The sequence below is a fragment of the Macrotis lagotis genome, chromosome 1, assembly GCF_037893015.1.
Source record: "Macrotis lagotis isolate mMagLag1 chromosome 1, bilby.v1.9.chrom.fasta, whole genome shotgun sequence".
In the NCBI taxonomy this organism is placed as follows: Eukaryota; Metazoa; Chordata; class Mammalia; order Peramelemorphia; family Peramelidae; genus Macrotis; species Macrotis lagotis.
In genome coordinates, this window is record NC_133658.1 from 418,051,551 (window position 1) to 418,077,552 (window position 26,002).

The window sequence follows — 26,002 nt, forward strand, 5'->3', positions numbered from 1 at the left end:
CTATAGATTAAATTAAATCCATTTTAATTTTACAGAAAAAAAATGAAAATAAAGTCATAAAATAAATATTTTAATTATTTTACTTCCTAACAAAAATAAAGAAAATATCTTCTGTCTATTCTTTTAAAGAGAAGCTAACAGTATCAAAATAGGTAACATGTTTAAAACCAAACTCTAATGTCAAACATGAGATAGCTGCATTCAATATAAAAACCTTTCCTTAAGCTACCAAATAAGGAGGGTTTTATAAAGAGCTACTTGCCCTATAACAAAGAAGGAAAATTTTATTTTCTTAAGATTCAGTATATATCTTTTAAAAATAAAAATTATCAATCACATAAAAAACGTAGACGATTAAGTTAGCATTCATTCTCATCCTTGTCTCAAAGCTCCTGGATACTCAACAAAGGGAAGGGGAGAGACTGATTATTTCAAGCATGGAATAAGAAATCTCAATGACTGTACAATTCAATGTACTGTATGGAGCTGTCTAAATTTGACAGATGGTAGAAAACAAATTTGCTGTTCAGTTATTTTTTCATACTTTTCATAATCCCATGTGGGGTTTTCTTGGCAAACTGGAATGGTTGTCCTTTAACTCTCTAGCTCATTTTATAGATGAAGAAACAGAGGCAAATATGGTTAAGTGACTTGCCCACGGTCATCCTTTTAGTAACTATCTAAAGCCAGATTTGAAAACAGGAATATGAACAAGTAAAAACATCTTAGGATCTTTAAATGGTAGTACCAAATCTTCTGATTTATATTCTGAAAAGTCAGATATTATTTAGATGCATCATCAATTTATATTAAAAATAAAGGATGAATAAACTTTAAGATCCCCAACTCCAAAATTACAGAGAAAAAACAATCTTACCTAAAAAACACAGGTTGATCACTAAATAATGCGGCTTCATCTAAATCCTCCTCCCCCTCCTCCTCCTCCCCATTAACCACTTCCTCTGTACTGCCATTATGACATTGCTTTGGCCCAGGAAAAGAAATAACTAGATTTGGCTCCTTTGAGGCACTCAAATGCTTTGGCAAACTGCAGGTGACATCGGCTCCAGGAGATTTTTTAACTGAAAATAAGAGACATATTTTTTTAGCCTTTTAAACAATTATACATTAATATAAATTTAATGTGCTCAGTTAAAATATAAACACAATCAGTATTAGAGACAGAATTTGCTCAATTCATTTAAAGGGTGTCTTGTGGTTTTGTTTTTTTTTTTGTTTTTTAGGTTTTTCCAAGGCAATGGGGTTAAGTGGCTTGCCCAAGGCCACACAGCTAGGTAATTATTAAGTGTCTGAGACCGCATTTGAACCCAGGTACTCCTAACTCCAGGGCTGGCGCTTTATCCATTACGCCACCTAGCCAACCTAAAGGGTGTTTTTAATGTGTCATTTAAGAACACGCTTGCATAAATTAAAAACTAACCTATAGCTCTTCTCTAAATGTGTGTGTATATAATTCTGAGAAGTCTGATAGCACCTTATATTTTTTAGTTTTGGGGTTTTTTTTGCAAGGCAAATGGGGTTAAGTGGCTTGCCCAAGGCCACACAGCTAGGTAATTATCAAGTGTCTGAGACCGGATTTGAATCCAGGTACTCCTGACTCCAGGATCGGTGCTTTATCCACTGCACCACCTAGCCACCCCATCAGCTTATATTTGAGGAGTCCATAATAGTTTATTAATCACTTTACATAAATATCACATTTGAGCCTAATTATATAAAGGATCTATATAATTATACTTATTTAAAACATCATAAGACTATAACATTCAGAACTAGAAGGAAACTTTGGACTAGAGTCTCTCTTCAGCAACCTTAATTTATAGATGAAAAACTTAAGTCCAGAGAGAAGTGAAATGCTCAAGTTCACAAAGTCACTAAGTAACACAACTCAAACTTAGGTCATGTGATGCATACAAAGTACCTTCTGGATCTGGAGTCATTAGAAGCTCCACTTCTGTAGAAAGACTAGTGAAAAAATCCTTCAGGAAAAACAAGGCATCCTAAAATTTAAAAATAACATATAATCATGATTCTTAAAATCCTATAAAAACTCTTGATGACCATCTTCCAAATTGAAGGTTGGGGATATGATTTGTGTCCCAACAGAAAGAATCACCACACACACAGACAAAATAATAAGAGTTTTCAATTACTGTAACAATTCTTTTTCCAATTTTTAACCCCATGTAGGAGAGTTCTACATCCAACTATATTAGGGATTCTCCAAAAAATGAAAACAGCCAAAAAAAAAAAAGGAACATTCATTTGATATTTGACATTTTATTCAACATATAATATATTCAAATATTGAAAAAACTTTTCATTGAAAGCATGTAATCACATTTTCAAATTATGCATATAATCAACAAGCATTTATTAAGCACCAACTCTTTCTGTACCAGGCACTATGATAGACTCTGAGCTTACAAAGACAAAAATTGAATAGCTCTTGTTCTCTCAAAGACCTTATCCTCTATTGGGGGAGTGAATAAATAAATAAAACATCTACAGAATACAAAAATAACTATAGGGTAGTTCTGAGAGGGAGGACAATAACAGTAGGAGGAATCAGGGAAAGCATCAAGTAGAGGCTAGAAAGCCACTGTAAAGGGGATAGAGTGGATTACTCTTATATTTGTATTAAACAGAATGCTTTCCAACTCATTATATTATATTATCTTCTAACATGTACTTCCCTTCAGAAGTTTTTCACAAAAAATAATATCATAGGAAATCTACCTAGGTCAGAAACTTCAATATGGAGGGATGACTTATATCAAAATGAAAATATTCCCTATGTTCTTGTACAAGAAATATGTCAATCAGTATCATGAATGTCAATAACTTCAACTTCAGTCTTGAATATCATAAAGTAAAACTTTATCTGTTTAGCTCATTTTTCGAGCCTTACAGTTTAAACAAAGCTTCAAAGGCTGAGATACAATAAGTAACACTAAAAACTACATAATTCCAAAATTTATGATCTATTAATTATCAACTACATTCATTAGTATTAATATAAACAATTTTAATATCAAAGTAATATGTAAAATACTAATCTTTTGCCAGCAAATGGTGATATTTCAAAACTATGTCAATATTTTGTGAACCTTTAAAGAATATATTATGTAATAAAGCCTACAAATAATCTATTCTTACATAAAAAAATTTTCATTAGTTAAAACAATTCATTTTTTAATAGAAAAGTAAAATTTATCAGTCAAATGAATACCAATCCTATTTTTAAACATCCACCAAAAATACTGTGTTTTACATTAAAATCTAACTTTTAGTGATAGATTTATAATAAACTGAGTTCCTATAAGATACTAACAGAGAAAATACGCTTATAAAAACACATTATCATGCAAATTCATTTTCATAACTGCTCTCCTATACCTATATAGAGATGACACTGAAATGACTCATAGCCTAAAAATCGAGAAACTCTGCTTTGTATTCTAGTTCACAAATTGATTTAACTTTCAACAAATCACTTCCTATAAAATAAAACTAATGCCATTAGTTTCTCTACCCTCTGTCCTCCATCATGAGAGTTTTGAGCACTGTCATCTATTTATATTAACTTAAAACTATAGTTTCATAGATTTATTAAAATGAAGATTATGAAATGATGTTTTACTTCTTAATATATAAGCTGTAATTAAGATAAAATTAAGAAATAATTATCCTCTTGGAGAAAAAAATTACACAAATTCAAATTACAATACTCCACTAAATTTATTTGCTTTTCAGAAGAGTAAAATGAAAAGTAGAAAAAATAAGTATTTGGCCATCTTGGTTTGGAGTCCTCCTTTCAAGACTCATACTCAAAGTTAAGGAGAAAGATTTGGATCTTTTTGTATACAAATGTGTATAATATATACACATATATACACAAACTTATATATGTGGATCTAGTGCTGATTGATAGAAAATACTTTCAGTCATAACAAATCTCAAAGACTGTTAAGTTCTGGAGAGGTTATAATCTGAATCTGCAGAGGGAGAACCCACAAAGACAAAATCACAATCTTTACCCCAAACCCATCCCATTCATTTTGACTTTTCTTTTTTCACTACGGCTGTGGGGTTGTTGATTTTCTTAAGCATCGTATCACAGGGAATCTTTTTTTTGAATTCTCAATATTGTCATAAAATTAATTTCCCTGGCTACTTTATCCAAGATTGGTGTTTCCTTATTTTAAAATCAATTACAAAATAGCTGCAGAGGAAAATTTAATATTTAAAAAATCCCAAGTCAATTAAAGAAAATTGGGCTTGATAAATGTGGTATAATTATTTCATAAAAATAGCTAGTGTGATCAGATTTTTAGTCTCAAAGGAGAGTTCTATTAACAAATTTTCCCACCAATACTTTATCATATTTCTAATAATGCAAAAATAAGAACAGAAAATAGGAAATTCATATAACTGTAATAAGAAAAATATATCTAAAATAACATTGTATGGCTAATATAGACAAAATTACTAAAAAATTATGGCTTTTATAAAGTGTTGCTAAATTTGAATTAGTATATTTAGAAGTTATTTTTCTTAAGATATTATCTTTTCTATAAGAAAAAATATAGCAAACTAAGTGCATTCATTTATTTTTAGCAGACATATGTCTAGGCCTCTTCTCCATGGTCTTTATTAAAAACAGTGTTGCATAATCACAATATACACTTTTATTAGTCACATAGGCATAAATATAGACAAACATTTACAAATTGTAATTGTTTTTTTCACTCTAACCTGAAATAACATTGTTTATACAAATTTCCTAATGAACTTAACATAATATTACCTAATGAACTTGATGTACCTTACTGAATTTTCTGTCTCAAGCTTATTATGCTCGAGAACTAAGAGTTACTTAACAAATGTTTGTCAAACATCTTTTTTTAATTTATTTTAATTCTAAGAAACCATGATTTCTTCATCTATTAAAAGATTGTTTAAATGCACAACTTGAGAGATGAGAAGTATAAAAGCTATGAATCTATGATTTGTAAAAAAAATCTAAATTATAGTTTAAAAATACAAACCTGATCAATATTGAGTCGAAGTGGCATTAATGACACTCTTAAACAGCATTCCTGTGGTGCTCTTCCTGATTCTGGACGCACATGCAACGCTTTAACTGTTAACTAGAAGACAAATGAGAAAAATGCATGTTTTTTAATCAATTACATCTGTATTACAAAATAATCTTTCAAATAACTTTGAAAACATGATTGAACCCTGTAGAAATTCAATTCACACTGTCTCCTAAATTGGAAAAGAAAATAAACCTTTTGACATTCTTTAAAAAAAAAAGAGAAGCTGCTCCATCTAACCAAAATTAAACCTCTTAAAATCTGAAACACTTCCAAAAACAATGAAGGATTTGTCACAATGTTGGTGAAAAAAAATGTAAAACCAAAAAAATGTTCTAGACTATTTCAAAGTGCTCTTCACATCAAACTTTAGAACATCAAAATATCCATGCCAACTTTCTGGTAACAAATTTCTCTACACTTTACTACACTGAGCGTCAGAGGGCAGACAAAGAACGCTCCAAAGTTTGAGTATCAAGTCACTGTAGCTTGGTAGAAATCACCAAAGCTAATATTTCCCCTGCTTAATCTTTAAGAACTCTATATATTGAAGAGACTTCAAGAAGTGCTGCATAGTAAGACATAACAAAAGTCTATTTGCTCAAAATAATAAATAACTGAAAAATAGAAATAGCAAGATCATACCATGTTAGAATGGGCTTTTCTAGGCATCTCCTTACTACAGTAAAGATATAAAAATTTGTTCATTTGTGACGTAGCCAGACGATCACGAATCTCAAGGTCCTGAACAATAAACACTTGTCGCGACACTGGATGTTCTAAGAGGCTGGACTCACATTCTGATTTGCTTTGTGGGTATACTTCATGCTGAAACTTCACCTTCACATGAAAATAAAATGGACAACATCTGATAGAAACACAGAGCAATCATTACATTTTCATAAAATCAACTATATTCAGATTCAGCATCTTTCTATTATTGTGTATGTCATCTGATTTAATTAAAGAAGAATAAGCATCACATAGCATTTCTTATTTGGCCTTTAGTTAGAGTCATTTAACTTCATCTCAAATGCAACATGTATAAAGTAAAAAATCAAATGGTTTCCCCTTTCAAAAAATTGTTCAAAAATAAGTTTTTAATATTAGTAAAGAATGAACAAATCCAAGAAATATAAAAAGCATACAATTCTGAATAATTCAACTTTTCATAGTACAAACTAAACACTCAATAACTATTAAAGAGCAGGCACTGAAGATTTTGAGGATTCAAAAACAGAAATGGAAATAATCTCAATTCTCAAGCAATTTATATTCTCCTGGGGGGGGGGGGGGAGAGAGAGAGAGAGAGAGAGAGAGAGAGAGAGAGAGAGAGAGAGTGTTTTGATGCTTAAGTTACATTTTAAAGGAAGTGAGGGGATCATATTAGATCCCTGCTATTGGGAAAGCCAGAGCAAATCTATGGAGATGATAAATGAAGCAATGAAGCAAAAATGTATAAGGAAGATATGAATATGGCTAAACAGTAACATGCAGGAAAGCAGAGTAAAATATAATGAGACTGCAAAAATAAATATAGGTCAAGCTATAAAGAATTTTTTAAAAGTTTGTCTTTTACCTTATAGGAAAAAAAAGAGCCAAGGTGTTTAATAATTAAGGGCATGGATTAGTCAGGTCTGTGCATAAGGAAAAAAAAATCATTCTGGTAGGGATGTAGAGACTCGTTTAGAGGGGGGGAGGTGATCTGAGGCAGGAGACATATTATGAGGCCGCTGACAAAATTCAGGTTAGAAGTTATGAGTACCTAAACTAAGATAATGGCTATGTAGATAGAGAGAAGGAATTAGATATAAAGGATGTTATACAGGGAGAAATGACCGAAGACTTAGCAACTTGACTACATATGTATAACAATATATATAAAGCCAAGATTATGAACCTGGAAGAATGTAAGAAACTTTAAAAGTGAATTTTCAAAAACTCTCACTCTTTGCAGATGACATGATAGTATACCTAGAGAATCCCAAGAAATCATCTAAAAAACTACTGGAAACAATTAGTAATTTTAGCAAAGTTGCAGGCTATAAAATAAACCCTCATAAATCCTCAACTTTTCTATATATAACTAACAAGGTACAGCAGGAAGAACTAGAAAGAGAAATCCCATTCAAAGTAACCTCAGCCAATATAAAATACCTGGGACTCTATTTGCCCAGGCAGACTCAGAAACTTTTTGAAAACAATTACAAAACACTTCTCACACAAATTAAACAGATTTAAATGGGCAAACATCAACTGCTCATGGATAGGTCAAGCTAATGTAATAAAAATGACAATTCTACCACAACTAAACTACCTGTTTAGTGCCCTACCAATCAAAATTCCAAAAAATTACTTTAATGAGTTAGAAAAAGTTGTAAGTAAATTGATATGGAGAAAGAAAAAGTCAAGAATTTCCAGGGATTTAATGGGAAAAAGTGCAAAAGAAGGACCAGATCTAAAATTGTATTATAAAGCATCGTCATCAAAACTGTCTGGTATTGGCTAAGAAATAGAGTGGTGGACCAGTGGAATAGACTAGGTGCAATAGCAGGAAACGTTTATAACAATCTGCTGTTTGATAAACCTGGAGAGTCCGGCTATTGGGATAAAAACTCTCTCTTCGATAAAAACTGCTGGGAAAACTTGAAGTTAGAATGGAAGAAACTTAGATTAGACCCACATCTCACACCCTATACTAAGATAAGATCCAAATGGATACAGGATTTAGACATAAAAAATAATACTATAAGGAAACTAGAAGAGCAAGACTAGTTTGCCTGTCAGATCTATGGAAAGGGAAGCAGTTTATGACTAAGGAAAGAGATAGAGAACACTAAAAACAAACTAGACGATTTTGATTACATTACATTAAAAAGCTATTGCACAGACAAAACCACTGTAACCAAGATCAAAAGAAACATAGTAAACTAGGAAACAATCTTTACAACTAATGTTTCTGACAAAGGACTCATTTCTAAAATACAGAGAACTGAGTCAAATTTAAACAAAAAAAAATTGACAAATGGTCAAAGGATATGCAAAGGCAATTTACAGATGAGGAGGTCAAAGCAATCCAGTCATATGAAAAATTGCTCTAAATCATTACTTTTTAGAGAAATGCAAATTAAAGCTTCTCTGAAGCACCACCTCACACCTCTCAGACTGGCCAACATGACCAGAAAGTATAATGATCATTGATGGAAGGGTTGTGGGAAATCTGGCACACTATTACATTGTTCATGGAGCTGTGAACTTATCCAACCTTTCTAGAGAGAAATTTGGAACTATGCCTAAAGGGCAACAAAAATTTGTATACCCTTTGATCCAGCAATACCACTACTGGGTCTATACCCTGAAGAGATGATAAGGAAATATATATAATATCTCACATAATAAAATAATGAAATATAAAAAAATGCTATCTCACATTACTTGTACAAAAATAGTTGGCAAAGAATTGGAAATCAAGTAACTGGCTTAGCAAACTGTAGTATATGTATGTCATGGAACACTATTGTTCTATTACAAACCAGGAGGGATGAGAATTCAGGAAAGCCTGGAGGGATTTGCATGAACTGATGCTGAGTGAGATGAGCAGAATCAGAAAAACACTGTACACCCTAACAGCAACATGGGGGCAATGATCAACCTTCATGGACTTGCTCATTCCATCACTGCAACAATCAGGGACAATTTGGGGCTGTCTGCAATGGAGAATACCATCTGTATCCAGAGAAAGAACTGTGGAGTTTGAACAAAGATCAAGGACTAGTAACATTTGTTTTTTTAAAAAAATGTTATCTTATTGCCTGATCTTGCTATCTCTTGCTATCTCTATCCACTATGCCACCTAGCCACCCTTATGAAGTACTAATTTAAATGGCTTCCGAGTTCCTTCTATTTTTGGATTCTACAATCCTGTAACCCAATGTAAACAATTGTAAGAGGAGAGACAGACCTACAGACAGACAGACAGACAGACAGTGACAGAGACAGAAAGAGCAAGAGAGTGAGAGAGTACATGAGAGCAAGCCCGAGGACCCTGATACCTTAGACATGGAAGAAACAGCTAAGGAAGCTAAGAGTAGGAAATGAGGGACAGAAAACAATTTTATATAAAGCCATGGAGGTGAGAGATATAATCCTACTACAAGTAGGTCAGTTTGGCTTCCCTAAGTAAAGTAATATGAAATAAGCCTCAGTAAATAGGCTTGAAGTGAGATAAGTCTGATATAAAAAGTTGAGGTTTTATATCATAGGCAATCAGGAACCACTGAAGGTTTTAGAACAGGAGGATAAAATGGTTAGACATCTGAATTAATAAGATTATTTTAACAGTTGGATTAAGTAGTGTGTAGATAGGGAGAAGCTTAAAGTCTATGAAGAGAATAATAAGAGAAGATGAAAGCCTGGACTATGGGGGTCATATATTGATTCAGAAAACCACAAAGTAATAATATCTATATAATATTATATTTTTATTAATCGTTACATATTTCCCTTGTTCAAGCACTACTCAGGAATGGCTCATTAGTCCTGTGTGGGACTCTGTTGTAGCAGATATCTTGGGATCTCGGATCCACTGAAGTACCTGACATTAGGTCAACTTCACCTGTTCATTTGTAAGTATATTCCCTTGTAAGGAAGAACCAGGTTCAACTAAAGAGATAAAGTCTCTATTCAAAGCATTCTTTAAAAATGTCTCACCTTGCTCAACTGTATTTCCATTAAAAAGTCAAAATTCCTTCCTTTTCCTCCACACGGCATGCTCCGTCCATGTCTCGTGGGTGTATGAGAAGGGGAACTGTGTGGACTCCTACAAGTAAAACCAAAAAAATTTATCTTATTGAAAGTTAATATTCCAAACACACACTTAACATACACACATATACACTCCCATACCACAAATACATAAACATATACATATACAAATACATATCAAAAGAAATGAAATACTTCATATGATTTAATGCATTATTATCCTGAATTTTATGTTTGATAGGCACTAACCATTTGCATTTTACTACTAAATCAACAACTTGAAAAAGTCTGAGAACTACAAAGGAACATTATTATAACTTTTTCAGTGAGGTTTACAAATAAGTAGCATAGACTTACTATTCTGTTCTTAGGTCAGGATGCTTATTCTGTTATTATACAGCCCTTCCTTATATGGTGTCCAGGAAAGATTCACTTTTTGCCAAATATGATGCTAAGGCAGGATGACAATGAATTTTTAGTGTAAAAGAATTAGATTAAAAAGATAGTCCTGACATATATAAACTGGGTGACCCTAGGCAAGCTGTTTCACCACTCTAGGCATAAGCAGCTGGAGTGGTTTGAGTCTAAAGATCCCTTGTGTGTAATCTAATATTAATCTAATTTGGGGAACTGCCCCAGGGAAAGGGAATAACTCATTTGCCATTGGATTTTCTTTAATGTTCCGCAGCCTCTACAAGAATTCCTGGAAACCACTTTCTTAAGGGACTTTCAATAGACATAAGGTATACCCTCCTCAGAATCTGATCAAGCCAGATGAACACCACAAATAATTCAACATTAGTGTAGGACCTAAAAAAATCTATGATGATATTAGACTCTCACTGGTAATGAGAGACACAGATCACTCACACTTTTCTCTACCAACATAGTTTGCCTAACAGTCTACCTCTCCTAGATACAGTACTCTGGTTCCAAAGATGAGAATCCTTCTAATGCCGCAAAGTCAAATACTGTGTAATCCATTAGTACTCCTTTTTAAAGTAGAATACTAGGTAAGTGTTACTACCAAGTGACAACATCTCTCATTTTGCTACAGAGAAGCCCCACCTCCCTGCCTGTAGCTGAACTATTCCAACAGTCAGGTTCTATGCTTTGTCAATGTAAATCACTTATATTCAGAAGAACACAATATAAATTTCACATAAAAACAAATGGAAAAGTATAAAAACAAAATAAGGAGAAATTGGGCATTGAGTGAACTAGAAGAAAAAGAAAGAAAGTAAACCTGGATGGAACATTTCACAATATTCTTATTCTCTCATTAAAATTAATAAAGAGAGCTACCTATGGGGAAAAAAAGAACACAAACTGACTTACACATAACTTTTAGCTGGAGATGTAGGAAGCACTGTTCCAAAATCCTTTCCACCATAGAGATGCCAAACAAGAGAGACTTCTTTAACCACATAACGTATTATAGGAGTAGGAAAATGTAATGGTGCTTTGCTAGTATCTGTTTTTTTTACAGGCAGACTAAAATGATTCTCTATTATTACAATCCCATCATCAACCATTGTTTTTACTACTGGTTCTTCTTCCTTTTCCTAAGGGAGGAAAAAAAAATCACACTTAAAAATCATTTACTAAGTGTGCCCTTAAGAATGCTATCTCACATAATGGCTGGGAGCACTACTTTCTTAATTCTAAAAGTAGAAAAGGAAAGGTACTTTTCTGTACTTTAATGGAAAATTGCCTTCTATATAAATATTTTTAAATCTTCTATTTAAACTCTATTATCTCTCATTTGATTTTTATTTCTCATTTATTACAGGGTATGTATAAACTATTATTTATTATGACAGTATTTTTTTTCTTCCTTTTGGATCTGATTCTTCTCTCACAACAATTTCAAACTATGTTTATTTTATCATGGTTACAAATGTAGAGCCTATATCAGATGACTTTCTGTCGGGGTGAGAGGGAAGAAAAAGAGGGAAAGGAAGGAAGGGAGGAAGGGAGAAAAATTTTAAAATTCAAAAACCTTGCCAAAAAAAATGATTGGTAAAAATTACCATGGTATGTATGATATGTAGTTGGAGGAAACAATTAAAATATTTATATAATTTTAAAAAATTGTGACAGGCAATATATCATATTGGTTTTGCTGAATTGATTCTTTTCCTGATGTAGTATGAAAATCAGCCTGGACATCAGAATAACTGGGTTCAAGTCCTGGATCTACTACTAACTTGTTTTGTCATCTTAAACAAGGTATGTTACCTCCAGAGGCCCTGGTTTCCCTTTTAACAAAAGTAAAGGAATAGACAAGATTATCCCAAATTGTGTTCCTAATCTAAATTCTATAATCCTATAAACCTCTGTGAACCTGAGCAAGAGCAACCCTATATTCAGATTTTGTGATTCTACAACAGACTATAAAATCAAAGGATTAAAACTTAGAATTAAAATTAGAAAAAAAGGACAGGAGAATAAATATCTAAAACATTATAACACACAAGTACACAGAACTTAGAAAGAAAAACAATAGTTATTGTTGAACATGTTCAAAATTTTTTTAAAGATGACATTGACCATGTTGGTAAATTGTTACTTCCCCTTTGACAAGATCTTGGAGAAACTAAATCATACAGCTTTTAACTTCTATTTGCTATAGCTTGCCTGAACTACCCAAGGGATTTGTGCATAGGTAAATATAGGATATTATACAAACATTGTTTGGATTTCAGTAAGGGATAGCTAAAAAAAAACAAACAAATGTCACACACATTTAAATAAATGACATAAAGTCATATTCAGAAATTAGGAATGTTAAGAAATTTATTAAACAAAAAACATTTCTAAAGTCCTTCTACAATTTTGTGCCAACATTTTAATCTTCCACATTCTCCTCCAGTAACTCATTGTAGCATGGGAGTGAATCTGGAACAATCTATGTAGGTCTCATCATGTGGGAAACACTTTGAAAATAGTTCAGGTGATAGATGAAATTTCTGCCAAAAGGTCAGAGAAATTCATCAATCAAAGTAGTGACAGGATCATTAAATCTTCAGCTAAAATTCTCAGACACAATGACATGCAACTGGAATGAAATCATAGATTCCTATATCATAATTATTAATAATTTCTTACATGAATGGCTACTTTAGGTGCAAAAAGAATGCAAAAGTCATCATTTTCTGAGGGTACATCTATCATTGCATCATTAATCAAGTGTTGAGTGCAGGAGGCATAGCTGGGATTAGGTTCCTGAGAGAGATTCCCACTTTCATCTGGGAACAGAAAGAGATCTGAGCAAGATGATGGTTCCTGAGTTTGTGATTTTTCATCCAAAATACCTAGATGGAAAGATGATTATGTTTAATTAGGAAACACATATCAGCCTCCTAAATAAGAAATTCTCAATAAATAAGTCCTTTTAAGGCTAAGATTTAGAAATACTACATCAGAACACTACATTTAGAAATAAATTGGCATTCAGTCCAATTTATCTTCTTTATGGGAAATTCAGCATGATGTGATGAAATCTGTTACTAACTACCTATAGATGTGCCCTTCATGTAATCTTCCTAAAGCTTAGCAATATCCTCTATATAATGAGAAAGATGCTCTCCTTTTAAAGATTTATGGTTCTAAAATGCTTTACAATGATATAAAACCATTTTTAATTCAACAGTACAAAAACAGTAACCTTAAAGACTATGCAGAATTTTGAAGACTAAACTGAAATTCAAGATTTCAATTTCAAAAGGCTAGATTAGGCTAGCTTTTATATAATCTTACAAAATGATAAAATGATTTCTCTGAGAATCAAATACTGAAATTAGACTCAAAAATGACAAACCCAAGGAATTTCCTTTAAAAAATGTTGGAAATATTTAAGTTTTAAGAGGTTTATTGACCATAACATTTCAAACAAGATACATAGCCTCAAAAGATTTCTTTGATGGTAGATTATTATCTATGTTGCTATAGCTTAGGGGTTGGGAATAAAGGTTTGTCCTTTATTATTTATTTTCATTTGAATTTTATCAATTGTTATTAAATTTATAATAAAATTCATAAATGTATAATAAAAATGCTTAATTATTGCATGACATGATGTATGATAGATATACTTGTCAAAAACACTTTGTGTTTTTTTAATATTATTCATTAAAAATAATGAGGTAGTTGTTTTTGGAAGAAGAGCTGTGTGATTGTATATACATGTGCCTATTCATGCCTAGAAAACTCCAAATTACTTTAAATGCTTATAAACCTTGACTTTACCAAAGTACTTAACATAGAATACATTTAAATTAATGTTTTCTGAACTGAATTAAATGATTATTTTACTCTCATTCTGAGTTAAACTCCTGATATTTTCCTAACCTGTCATTTTGCTTATTTAAATGTTAACCATCACTCAAAGCTTAATTCAAATTTCCCCATCTCATTGAAAATTCTATGTCTACATTTTTTAAACTTATTTCTACACTACAAAATTTAACTCTCAACAGCAAACTCACTAGGCCATTTTACATTGCAGGTATATCATCATTCTAGCTCCTCAATCTAATTTCATGCTCATTATTTTGAGTTTTTTTGAGAACAGTGATAATAGCCCATATTTCTTCTCTGTCTCCCAGAAACTTAAGCACCTACTAGGGACACAATAAATATGCAACATATAATCAAATGCAAATTTTTTTAAAATATTGATATTTATGCTCTAAAATAAATTGGATTTTGAAAACTATAACTATACAATACAGGACTGAATTACATCAATAGTGACAAAGAGAAAGTCTTTATCTTACCATTAGATTGGGGTTTTACAGGAGAAGCAACCTGATGTGTATCAATTTCCTCCATGGCATCACTCATCAAATCTCTCAAAATTTGTTGATCAGCTTCAGGAAGTACTGGACCTCGTGAAGATGGCCTAGTGGTATCTACCTTTATAATAAAAAAATAACAAATAATCTAATAATTATGTGAAACTCACAAAAATACTTTCAATTAAGTATACACATATGTAAAAGAACTTTTTTATTCTTCCTGCATGACAGTTTTACAGATCATCCAAGTGATAGATTACATGTGAAAAAAATATCCAGAGTTAAGGGTCAGTGAAAGAAGATATTAGTAGAGGCAGTTAGGTGGTGGGGGCAGCTAAGTGGCACAATGGATAAAGTACCAGCTCTGGTGTCAGGAAGACCTGAGTTCAAATCCAGCCCCAGACAATAATTATCTAGCTGTGTGACCTTGGGCAAGTCACTTAACTCCCACTGTCTTCCAAAAAAACAAACAAAAAGACATTAATAGAGATCACTGGTGACTCCCTGTTGAAGGGTATGAGGTTGCTATTTGTCAGTGTCTGAAATCAAAAGTGGTCTGTCTAAACCACTGTAACCAAGATCAAATGAAATGTAGTGGGGTGGCTAGGTGGCACAGTAGATAAAGCACCAGCCTTGGAGTCGGGAGTACCTGAGTTCAAATCTGGCCTCAGACACTTAATAATTACCTAGCTGTGTGGCCTTGGGCAAGCCACTTAACCTCATTGCCGTGCAAAAACTTAAAAAAAAAAGAAATGTAGTAAATTGAGAAACAATTTTTTCAACTATTATTTCTGACAGAGGACTCATTTCTAAAATATACAGAAAACCAAGTAAAATTTTCAAAAAAACAAACTATTCCCCAATTAACAAATGGTCAAAGGATATGCAAAGGCAATTTACAGATGAGGAGATCAAAGCAATCCATAGTCATATGAAAAATTGCTCTAAATCATTACTTATTAGAGAAATGCAAATTAAAGCTTCTCTAAAGTACCACCCTCACACCTCTCAGACTAGCCAATATGACCAGAAAGGACAATGATCATCTTTGGAAGGGTTGTGGGAAATCTGGGACACTATTACATTGTTGGTAGAGCTGTGAACTCATCCAACCCTTCTGGAGAGTAGTCTGCAACTACAGCCAAAGGGCAACAAAAATGTGCATACCCTTTGACCCAGCAATGCCACTACCTGAAGAGATGATGAAAAAGGGTAAAAACATCACTTGTACAAAAATATTCATAGTAGCCCTGTTGGTGGTGGCAAAGAATTGGAAATCAAGTAAATGTCCTTCAGTTGGGGAATGGCTTAGCAAACTGTGGTATATTGTCATGGAACACTATTGTTCTATTAGAAGCCAGGAGGGAATGGGAATTCAGGGAAGCCTGGAAGGATTTGCATGAACTGATGCTGAGTGAGATGAGCAGAACCAGAAAAACAATGTACACCCTAACAGCAACATGGGGGTGATGATCAGACTTGTTGGACTCACTCATCACCTCAGTGCAACAACTAAGGACAATTTGGGACAGTCTGCAATGGAGAATACCATCTGTAACCAGAGAAAGAATTATGGACTTTAAAGAAAGACCAAAGACTCTTACCATCAAATCAGAAAAAAAAAAATTATCTTATGTAATTTTACTATCTCATACTTTATTTTTCTTCCTTAAGGATACGATTTCTCTGTCATCACATTCAACTGAGATCAATGTATAACATGGAACCAATATAAAGACTAATAGAATGCCTTCTGTGGGTGATGGGGGGAGGGAACCAAGAATGGATGAAAAAAAAACTCAAAATAAAATCTTTCTTAAAAAATCAATAATAAATAAAATGAAAATTTTTAAAAAGTGGTCTGCTATCTTCCTAGGGTTTTCCTAGATGTAACAAAGAACATCCCAAGAATTATAAAACCTGATGACTATAATTTGTTTCTAGTGATTCATGAAGGCACAATTTATACTGCCAGAAAAAAAAACTGAGAAAACACTGCTAATGATTATGAAATCTTAGCTAGTTAAGAGAATAGAAACACTAGTCTTTTAATCTGAACATCTACCAGACTAATCTTCCTTAGATACAGTTTTGATCACATAATTCCCATGCTCAAAAAACTTCAATGATTCCCTATTGTCTACAAGATCAAGTCCAACCTCCTGTACATGGCATGTAGAAAGGCTTTCCCCAATCTAGCTCTAATCTATATTGACAAGTTTCTCCCATTACAGTTCCTATATTCTTATAATTGAGCTAAACTGTCAAGAATTCAAATGTTCTACAGAGAGTACAATTCTAATGGGCTGGCCACATTGTTCTAATGCCAAATATATTCTTGTCAAAAAAACTATTTTATGGAGAACTGGCAAGCACTAACAGGTGGCTCATTAAAAGTGACACAAAGACACACTTAAAGATCTCTCTTAGGAACTCTGAAATTGATTATGTAACCTAGGAGACAAGGGCACAGGACCTCCTAGCATGGTGTGCCCTCATCAGAGAAGATGCTGTGCTCTAAGTGCAAAGCAGAACTGAAGTAGCTCAAAGGAAATGTGATATGCACAAATTTAGAGTAATCACCCTAAATGTTCGCATGGACTATTTGTGTCCATCCTATGGTAAAACATTCCAAGTTCTTGTTCAGCTGATCAGTTATAATCAGACACACTGCAACTTAATGATAACATTTTGGTCCTCTTTGTGAATACCCAACCAACTGAATAAGCAAGGATTTAAGAATTAAAAAGGCTAAGATTTGGAAAGTGAACAGATAGTTAAGAAAGCAGTAACTGGTAAGAGTATTTGGATTTCTAGAGTACAGTTTAAAGCCAGGAATTGAAATGTAAAAATATATTTATTTAGAGGGTTACAAATCTAGTGAAACAGCCATTAAATTGAAATATATACAAGAACAAAAATCAATGGATGAGCACAGAGTTATCATACAAAGTAACTAAATATAAAAAGAGCAACAGGAATGCTTCCAGAAATTAAGAGGAGAAAAAAGAAACAGAAAATGAAATAGAGCCATGGCCTAAAATGCTTATATAAAGAAACACTAGATATAGGCAACAAGAACAGGTAGTATGATGCAGAAGGAAGAATACTAGAGGAGGCAGCTAGGTGGCACAGTGAAGAAAGCACCAGTCCTGGAGTCAGGAGGACCTGAGTTCAAATTAGGCCTCAGACACTTAATACTTTCTTAGCTGTGTGTGACCTTGGGTAGATCACCTAACTCCAATGCCTTGCAAAAAAATAATACTAGATACAGCATCAGAGGACCTAATTTACATTTAGAAAATTCTATTTTCGCTGATCCCAAGCTATTCCATGTAAAACTTCAACTTGTCAATACTAATATTTTCAGGGTGGTATCAAGTAAACAATATAATCTCTGGAGTGTCAACACTTTAGGCATAACTGACAAAAAAAGAAGAAATTCATCCTGGATCTAAAAGGTCAATTATCAAGGATGATTTGTACACAAGAAGTAGGGGAAAGGGTATCACAGAAATGATCAGAAACAACAAACCAATAACTTAGAAAGAGGCAGTTATAAGAAATGGAAGTAACCACTGAAAAGTACTCACAGAAGATTTCTCAGTGTACTAGTAGATTCTCTAGGAAGAATTTATGAGAAAACAAGGACAAGAATCAATATAAGATAAGGAGGTATGTCTGGATTATGTACAGAAAGTTCACTTCTCAATGAGATTTCAGATTTAGCCAACTAAGAGGGAACAAGTATTTATATAGTGAGTTAGGCATTGTGTCAAACCCTAGGGATACAAAGAAAGACAAAAGAGAATCCTTGACCTCAAGAAGCTCAATCTAATGAAAAGAAGGAAGGAAAAAACTAGTATTTATTAAGTGGCTCAGGCACTGTGGGTAAGCCTGTTTAACAAAAATTGATTAATTTGATTCTTACAATTCCAGGAAAGAGAAGCTATTATTATTATCCTTGTTTTATTGAGACAGATGGAAGTTAAATGATTTGCCCAGTGTCATAAAGCTTGTAACAGTCTCAGGTTTTTATCCACAGTTCCTCTGATGGGGGAGATAACATAAAAAAATTACATACAAATAAGGCATACATGGGCTAAAATGGAGCAGCAATAGAAAGGCACTAGCATTAGACTGGGAAAGGCTTCTTATAAGTAATGAAATTCTATCTGGGATTCAAGGGACGTCAGGAAAGCTGAAAGGCAAGGGGGAAGAGGGAGAGGATCCCAGATAATAGTGCAGAGTCAGCAAAAATGTCCTAAGTCTGGAGATGGATTATTTTCTGGGAGAAACTGGGAAAGGGCCACCTTCACTACAGACCAGAAAGGTGTGACAACACCTGCAGAGAGTTAGAGCGCATGAGGTGAAGGACTTCTAATGACAAACAACAGATTTTTATATTTGATCCTGGAGGTGATATGGAGTCACTGAGGAATGGTCAGATCTACACTTTGCAAATATAACTTGGTCAGCTGAATGAAGAATGAAGTAGAGTGGACATAGATTTAAAGCAGGGAAATCAACCACTAGGTTATTGCAATAGTCCACATACTACATAATAAGAACTTGTACCAGGGTAGTAGCAATGTTAAAGGAGAGGAGGGGGTATTTATGAGATGTTTCAAAGATAAAACAGAAAGGACTTAGCAATATGAGGATATGAGGGGTAGAGGATATTAATATTCAACTAAGAAAACTATATTTAACAACATTGGCAAATAAAATTTGCTAAAAGATTTAAGTAATTTCATTTGTTCGGCATTCATAACTGAAATAGTGAACTGTCATCCTATATGTAGAGAAAGAAGGAACAAAAAGAAATTGAAGAGAAATGCTTAAAAGGTCTAAATATTCCAACTACAATGAGATACATTTAGATTAAAATGGGACAGTCAATTCTATATTAATTTGCATCAAAGTGTCAGAAGAAATGAATAAAATCATTTCACAATCAGAGGTTATCCTTTAGAGCTTATACAGTAATACACTGCCAAGCATTCAACTATGGAAGGGGCAGTGTACATATATAGAGAAATGGCAAATAGGAGAAATGAAAATTCATAGGTTTCAATCCTAGGAACTGACCAGGCTATTAGAATGTTTTTTAAGCTGGAACATCAATTCCGAAAAATATTTTAAAAAATGTGAAATTGAAGAAGTGGACACAAATAAAATGGAAAGGAGACAAAATCATTACAGTGGGCAGCAATGTAAATGAAAATTTGTATTTTCAATGAATAATGAATAATGTTAACTTATACTTAAGAGAACAAGGAATTATGAAAAGAAGGAAGTAAAAAATGTAGGAACAAACTATAAAATTAAAAGCTCATGAGACTTTTATTATTAAGGAAGTAATTTGAAAATATAAAAATTGTGAAAAACTAGTTTTGAAAAATGGAAGATTACTAGGAAATAAGAAATTTGTTATAAAAAAAATATGAGTAGGGGCAGAGCCAAGATGATGACAAGAATGGCTCCTGTCTTAGGCGCTCCCTCATAAAACTTATAAGCTAAGGACTCTAACTAAATTTTCCAAAGACAGAACGCACAGAGGGACCCAATGAGGCAGTTCTCCTACTCAAGGTAACCTGGAAAAAGAGCAGAAAGGCTCTGCTCCCTGGGGTTGGAGGGGCAGCCTGCCAGAGGAGTGACCCGCCAGAGCCAAAGAACTTCAACCTCCCGGTGGCAGCCCCAGGGCACTGGGAGCCACGGTTCGGGGGGAGTTTCCTGACCTACACCCCGGGGGACCACCGGGCACAAATCAGGGGAACAGCAGGGTAACCTCTGCCAGAGCCCAGCCCTCAGGACACACAAGAAGCTGCCTGGCTAAGGCAGTCCAGATCCAGGAAACAGATGCAGGCAGAGCCAGTAAGCATGAGCCCATTGAACCTAGGGAAGGGAGTGAAGACAGACTGCCAAGATCTGTCCTCTGTCCCTGGAACAGGACTCTGACCACATTCAGATCCTGCTTGCAGTCTAGGCCCCCCCACAGAACAGCAGAGCCCCTCCACCTCAGCCCCATGGCAGAGGGGGGCACATATGGTCATTCAGAGACCAGGAGAAAGGACAGAGCCTCACAACACTGAGACCTTTGTGGGAGTGTCTCAAAAGCTCAGGAAGCACCCCAAAGCTAGGCTCAGGCTGGGAAAATGAGCAAGCAGAGAAAGAAGAGGAATACTATTGAGAAATATTTTGCATATGAGCCCAAGAAGGAGCAAAATACTCAGTCTGAAGATGAGGAAACACAAGCTCCTGCATCTAAAGACTCCAAGAAAAACAGAAATTGGGCTCAGGCTATGACAAAGCTCAAAAAAGATTTTGAAAATCAAATGAGGAAGTTACAAGAAAAACTGGGAAAAGAAATGAGAGATGTAGGAAAAACATGAAATTGAAGTCAGCAGCCTAGTCATGGAAATCCAAAAAAATGCTGAAGAAAATAACATGCTAATAACCAGCTTAGGTCAAATGGATAAAACAGTTGAAGAAGTTATTGAGGAGAAGAATGCTTTAAAAAGCAAAATTGGGAGACCCTTGTGGGAATGTCCCAAAAGCTCAGGAAGCACCCCAAAACGAGGCCCAGGCTGGGAAAGTGAGCAAGCAGAGAAATAAGAGGAAGACTATTGAGAAATATTTTGGAAATGAGCCCAAGAAGGATCAAAATACTCAGTCTGAAGATGAGGAAGCACAAGCTGCTGCATCTAAAGACTCCAAGAAAAACAGAAATTGGGCTCAGGCTATGATAGAGCTCAAAAAAGACTTTGAAAATCAAATGAGGGAGTTGGAAGAAAAACTGGGAAAAGAAAGGAGATGGAGGAAAAACATGAAAATGAAGTCAGCAGCTTAGTAAAGGAAATCCAAAAAAATGCTGAAGAAAACAGCATGCTAAAAACCAGCTTAGGTCAAATGGATAAAACAGTTTAAAAAGTTATCAAATGGATAAAACAGTTCAAAAAGTTATTGAGGAGAAGAATGCTTTAAAAAGAAAAATTGGCCAGATGGAAAAAGAGATAAGAAAACTCTCTGAGGAGAACAAATCCTTCAGACAAAGAATAGAATTCAGGGAGATTGATGAATTTACCAGAAATCAGGAATCAATATTTCAAAACCAAAAAAATGAAAAATTAGAAGAAAATGTGAAATATCTCATTGAAAAAACAACTGATATGGAAAACAGACTTAGGAAAGATAATTTAAAAATTACTGGAATACCCGAAAGTCATGATCAGGAAAAGAGCCTTGACATCATTTTCAAAGAATTACTACAGGAAAATTGCCCTGATATTCTAGAAGCAGAGGGCAAAATAGAAATGGAGAGAATCCACCAATCCCCCTGAGAAAGAGATCCCAAAAAACCAACCCCTAGGAATATTATAGCCAAGTTCCAGAACTCCCAAGTCAAAGAGAAAATATTACAAGCAGCCAGAAGGACACAGTTCAAATATCGTGGAGCTGCACTCAGGATCACACAGGATTTAACAGCAACTACACTGAAAGCTCATAGGGCTTGGAATACAATATACCGGAAGGCAAAAGAGCTTAGAATGCAGCCAAGAATGAACTACCCAGCAAGGCTGAATGTCCTCTTCCAGGGAAAAAGATGGACTTTCAATGAACCAGAGGAATTTCAAATGTTCCTTTTGGAATGGCCAGAGCTGAACAGAAGGTTTGATCTTCAGATACAGGACTCAGGTGAAGCATGGAGATTGGAGGAGAGGGGGGAAATATGAGGGACTTAATGAGGATGAACTGCATGTATTCCTGCACAGAAAAATGACACTGATAATACTCATATGAACCTTCTCAGTTAATAGAGCAGGTAGAGGGAGCTTTTATAGTTGAAGCACAGGAGAAAGCTGAATTTGAAGATAAAATATGGTATAAAAATGGAGTCAACAGAAAAAAGGGAAATGTAATGGGAGAAAGAAAAAGGAGAGGGGGAATAGGCCAAGATATTTCATATAATAAGATTTTTCTTTATTACAATGATATGGAAGGGGGGAAGGCAAGGGGGAATGAGGGAATCTTTGCCCTCATCAGAGGTGGCTAGGAGAGGAAACAGCATGTATACTCAATGGGGTATAGACATCTGGAGTAAGAAGGGGGGGAGACAGGGGGAAGGGGGGGATGTGAGTGATGGAGGAGAGGATGGACCATGGGGGGAGAATGGTCAGATATAGCACATTTTCTTTTTTACTTCTTGCAAGGGGCTAGGATTGGAAGGCCTGCCTAGGACCATAGGGCCAGGTGGATGCTAGGCCTAAGGGGTGGAATGGGGGCTCAGGGCCTCTTGGCCCCAGGACCAGGGATCTGTCTGCTGCACCACTCAGATACCCTGCAGCAGAGTCAGTGAGAGAAAATGTAGTACATGGTAGTGGAGAAATATGAAAGGAGGGAGTTGCAATCAGCAATGGTAACAGTGGAAAAATATGGAAGTAACTTTTGTGATGGACTTATCATAAAGAATGTGATCCACCCGCAACAGAGTTGTTGGTATTGGAACAAAGACTGAAGCACATTTTTTATTATTATTATTATTGGGGGGGGGGGGGGAACAGGGCAAATGGGTGGCCTGCCTGGGGCCACATAGCAGGGTGATCGTTGGGTGTCTGAGGCCAGATTTGGACCCGGGTGCTCCTGGCTCAAGGGCCAGTGCTATGTCCGCCACCCAGCCACCCCTACTATTATTGATATTTTATTTTATTTAGGGTCTTTTTTTTTCTTTTTTTTTTGGTTTTTGCAGGGCAGTGGCGTTCGGGTGGCTTGCATGTCACATGGCTGGATGATTGTTGGGTATATGGGGCCAGATGTGGGCTCGGGTGCTCATGGCTCCAGGGCTGCTGCTCCATCCATTGTGCCACCTGACCATACCTACAATTATTGCTATTATTTTTTTTAAATTTTAATTTTTTTCTCTCTCCTTTACTTTATCACTCAAGCGAGTCTATATTTATGGGGGAGGGGGTATTTCATTTACTCTTAAACAAGAATATTTTATTAATGTATAAAAAAATTATTTGTACAAAATGAGAATAAATATTAAATAAAAAAGAGGAAATAAAAAATAAATAAAAAATATGAGTAAAGTCTAAATTACGCTATGATTAAGAAATCAAATAACAGAAAGAAACTAGGACTTTGCATTTATCTAATACTGTATTCATTTCAAAGCACTTTAAATACCTCAAGAAGAAGTGGAGTTCTTTGCAGTCACATATAAGAACCACTTAAAATTTGCAAATACTAAATGGTATGGGGCAACTAGGTGGTACAGTTGATTGACAGAGCACCCGGCCCAGGAGTCAGGAGGATCTGAGTTCAAATTTTGCCTCAGACACTTAATAATTGATGAGCTGTTGGGGTAGCTAGGTGGCTCAGTGGATAAAGCACCAGCCCTAGAGTCAGGAGTACCTGAGTTCAAATCCAACCTCAGACACTTAATAATTACCTAGCTGTGTGGCCTTGTGCAAGCCACTTAATCCCATATGCCTTGCAAAATCCTAAAAAAAAAATAATAATAATAATTGATGAGCTGTGTGATCTTGGGCAAGTCACTTTAACTCCACTGCCTTAAATAGATAACTTTTAGGTAAAAATGAAGAAAAATATCCTCAAAATAAGGCATGGCCAACAATTAGGGTTATACATCACAGGTACAAGGACCTTCATCAAATTCACTTCACAACTCTGACTTCAACAATGACAATTTACTTCACATAATTGAATAGAAGGAAGGAGGTGGCACATTTTTATTCTGTACCTTTGTTCTTCTTTGGACAGATGCAGGCTTAACTTCTGTTTTTGTGGGTGCATGTAAATCACCATAACTTGCAATATACTGTATAAGATTCATGAGGGCAGCACAAGAGTCAGAACATGTTCTGATGTGTATAACGTCACTAGAACAGTGAAGCTCAAAGCGAGGCTGAGTCTAAATAGGAGTAAAAGAAAAGTATGGCATATGTTAATATGTAAGATGCAAGAAAAACATTCTGGCATGCATTGTTACTAAATAGTATTCAATGTAATAAACTGCAATACTACAATACTGAAAAATTACTTATTCATTTCTAATTTAGTAATTCCCATAAAATATTCATTTATTCTTATCAAAATGAAGCAAGCCACAAAACAATTCTCAAAGCAAATATTAGTTTAAATAAAACTTTTATTAATTTCATCTATTTTAGTAACTTACTTGCTCCCCATTAGAATCAGACTTTATTGCTGTGATAGTTAATTCCAAAAGGCCCATGTCCATTACACGGACATAATCTAAAATTAAAAAAAAAAAGTTAAGAACCATAATACAGAAAAGTGCTTTATAAATATAAAAAGTTTCATTTTAATACAATCAAAATTTATGGTATTCTCATTTATGGATAAACTATAAGGATTTATGTGATGCAAGGGAACTGCAGTTTCTGGATTTGAGATATTCACAACACATTTTATTTTAATGGAAAAACTTTTATTTTTGATTTACTTATGTTTTGAGTATAAATAGCATGACACAAATCTGATTGCCTTCTCAATGAAACTGTATATAGACGAAACCTCCAAAGTGTTTCTGTATGTGCTGTTCATTACAATTGTCGAAAGATAAATGAACATCTTTATCTTCTACCCACTCACTTACTGGAGATTTTTCTGAATTTAATTTTTAAATTAATGATATCTTACCTCTATTCAAATTTACAGCTACAGTATTACATTTATCAGACAAATGTAAAGCAGCTTCATCCAAGATAATTCTGAAGAAAAAATAAATTTCCAAAAACAAATTTATAATGATAGCTAAATAAAGGGATATAATAATTATCACTATTACCATGGCTACATTTATATTATGTTTACTTAATTGTATGCAAAATGCTTTACATATGAAATCTCACTCATTCTCATAAGAACACTGAGAAGCTATTATCCTCACATAATGAGAGTTCACTTGTCCAGAGTCATAAATTTAGTACTAGTCTTAGACAAGATTTAAATTCAGGACTTTCTGATTTCAAGGTCAACAATGAGTCATCTAGCTGACTATTTTAGATACGCAAATTTCAAACAATTCCTCTCCAATTCAACCAATACTGTAAGTATAAAACTAATTCTTTTGATACTATTATTATTTCAGTCATCAATACTACACTTTCTCATATGTGAAACAATGAATTTCTCTGACATCTCTTCCCCTTACCTCTCAAATCCAAATAAGTAAAGCTGATTCTACCCTTGCAGCATTTTTATCTATTCCTACTCCAACCCACTTCTATTTTCTTTCAATGCCATCTGCTTGGACTTGAGATC

At 34.3% G+C, this 26,002-nt stretch overlaps 1 protein-coding gene across 6 annotated transcripts in view; it reads right to left on the reverse strand.

Moving 5' to 3' along the window:
• Positions 1 to 26,002, reverse strand: part of ATG2B (autophagy related 2B) — a 154,106-nt gene that overhangs the window by 13,652 nt on the left and 114,452 nt on the right. For all 6 annotated transcript variants that reach the window (XM_074213030.1, XM_074213029.1, XM_074213026.1 and 3 more), the window contains 11 exons: positions 25,379 to 25,449; positions 24,894 to 24,970; positions 24,456 to 24,626; positions 14,669 to 14,807; positions 12,999 to 13,204; positions 11,226 to 11,452; positions 9,834 to 9,942; positions 5,769 to 5,963; positions 5,073 to 5,174; positions 1,943 to 2,021; positions 878 to 1,082 (listed from right to left, as the gene is read on the reverse strand). In XM_074213030.1, the coding sequence (XP_074069131.1) occupies positions 878 to 1,082; positions 1,943 to 2,021; positions 5,073 to 5,174; positions 5,769 to 5,963; positions 9,834 to 9,942; positions 11,226 to 11,452; positions 12,999 to 13,204; positions 14,669 to 14,807; positions 24,456 to 24,626; positions 24,894 to 24,970; positions 25,379 to 25,449 (1,581 nt within the window). The remainder of the gene's footprint in view (positions 1 to 877; positions 1,083 to 1,942; positions 2,022 to 5,072; positions 5,175 to 5,768; positions 5,964 to 9,833; positions 9,943 to 11,225; positions 11,453 to 12,998; positions 13,205 to 14,668; positions 14,808 to 24,455; positions 24,627 to 24,893; positions 24,971 to 25,378; positions 25,450 to 26,002) is intronic.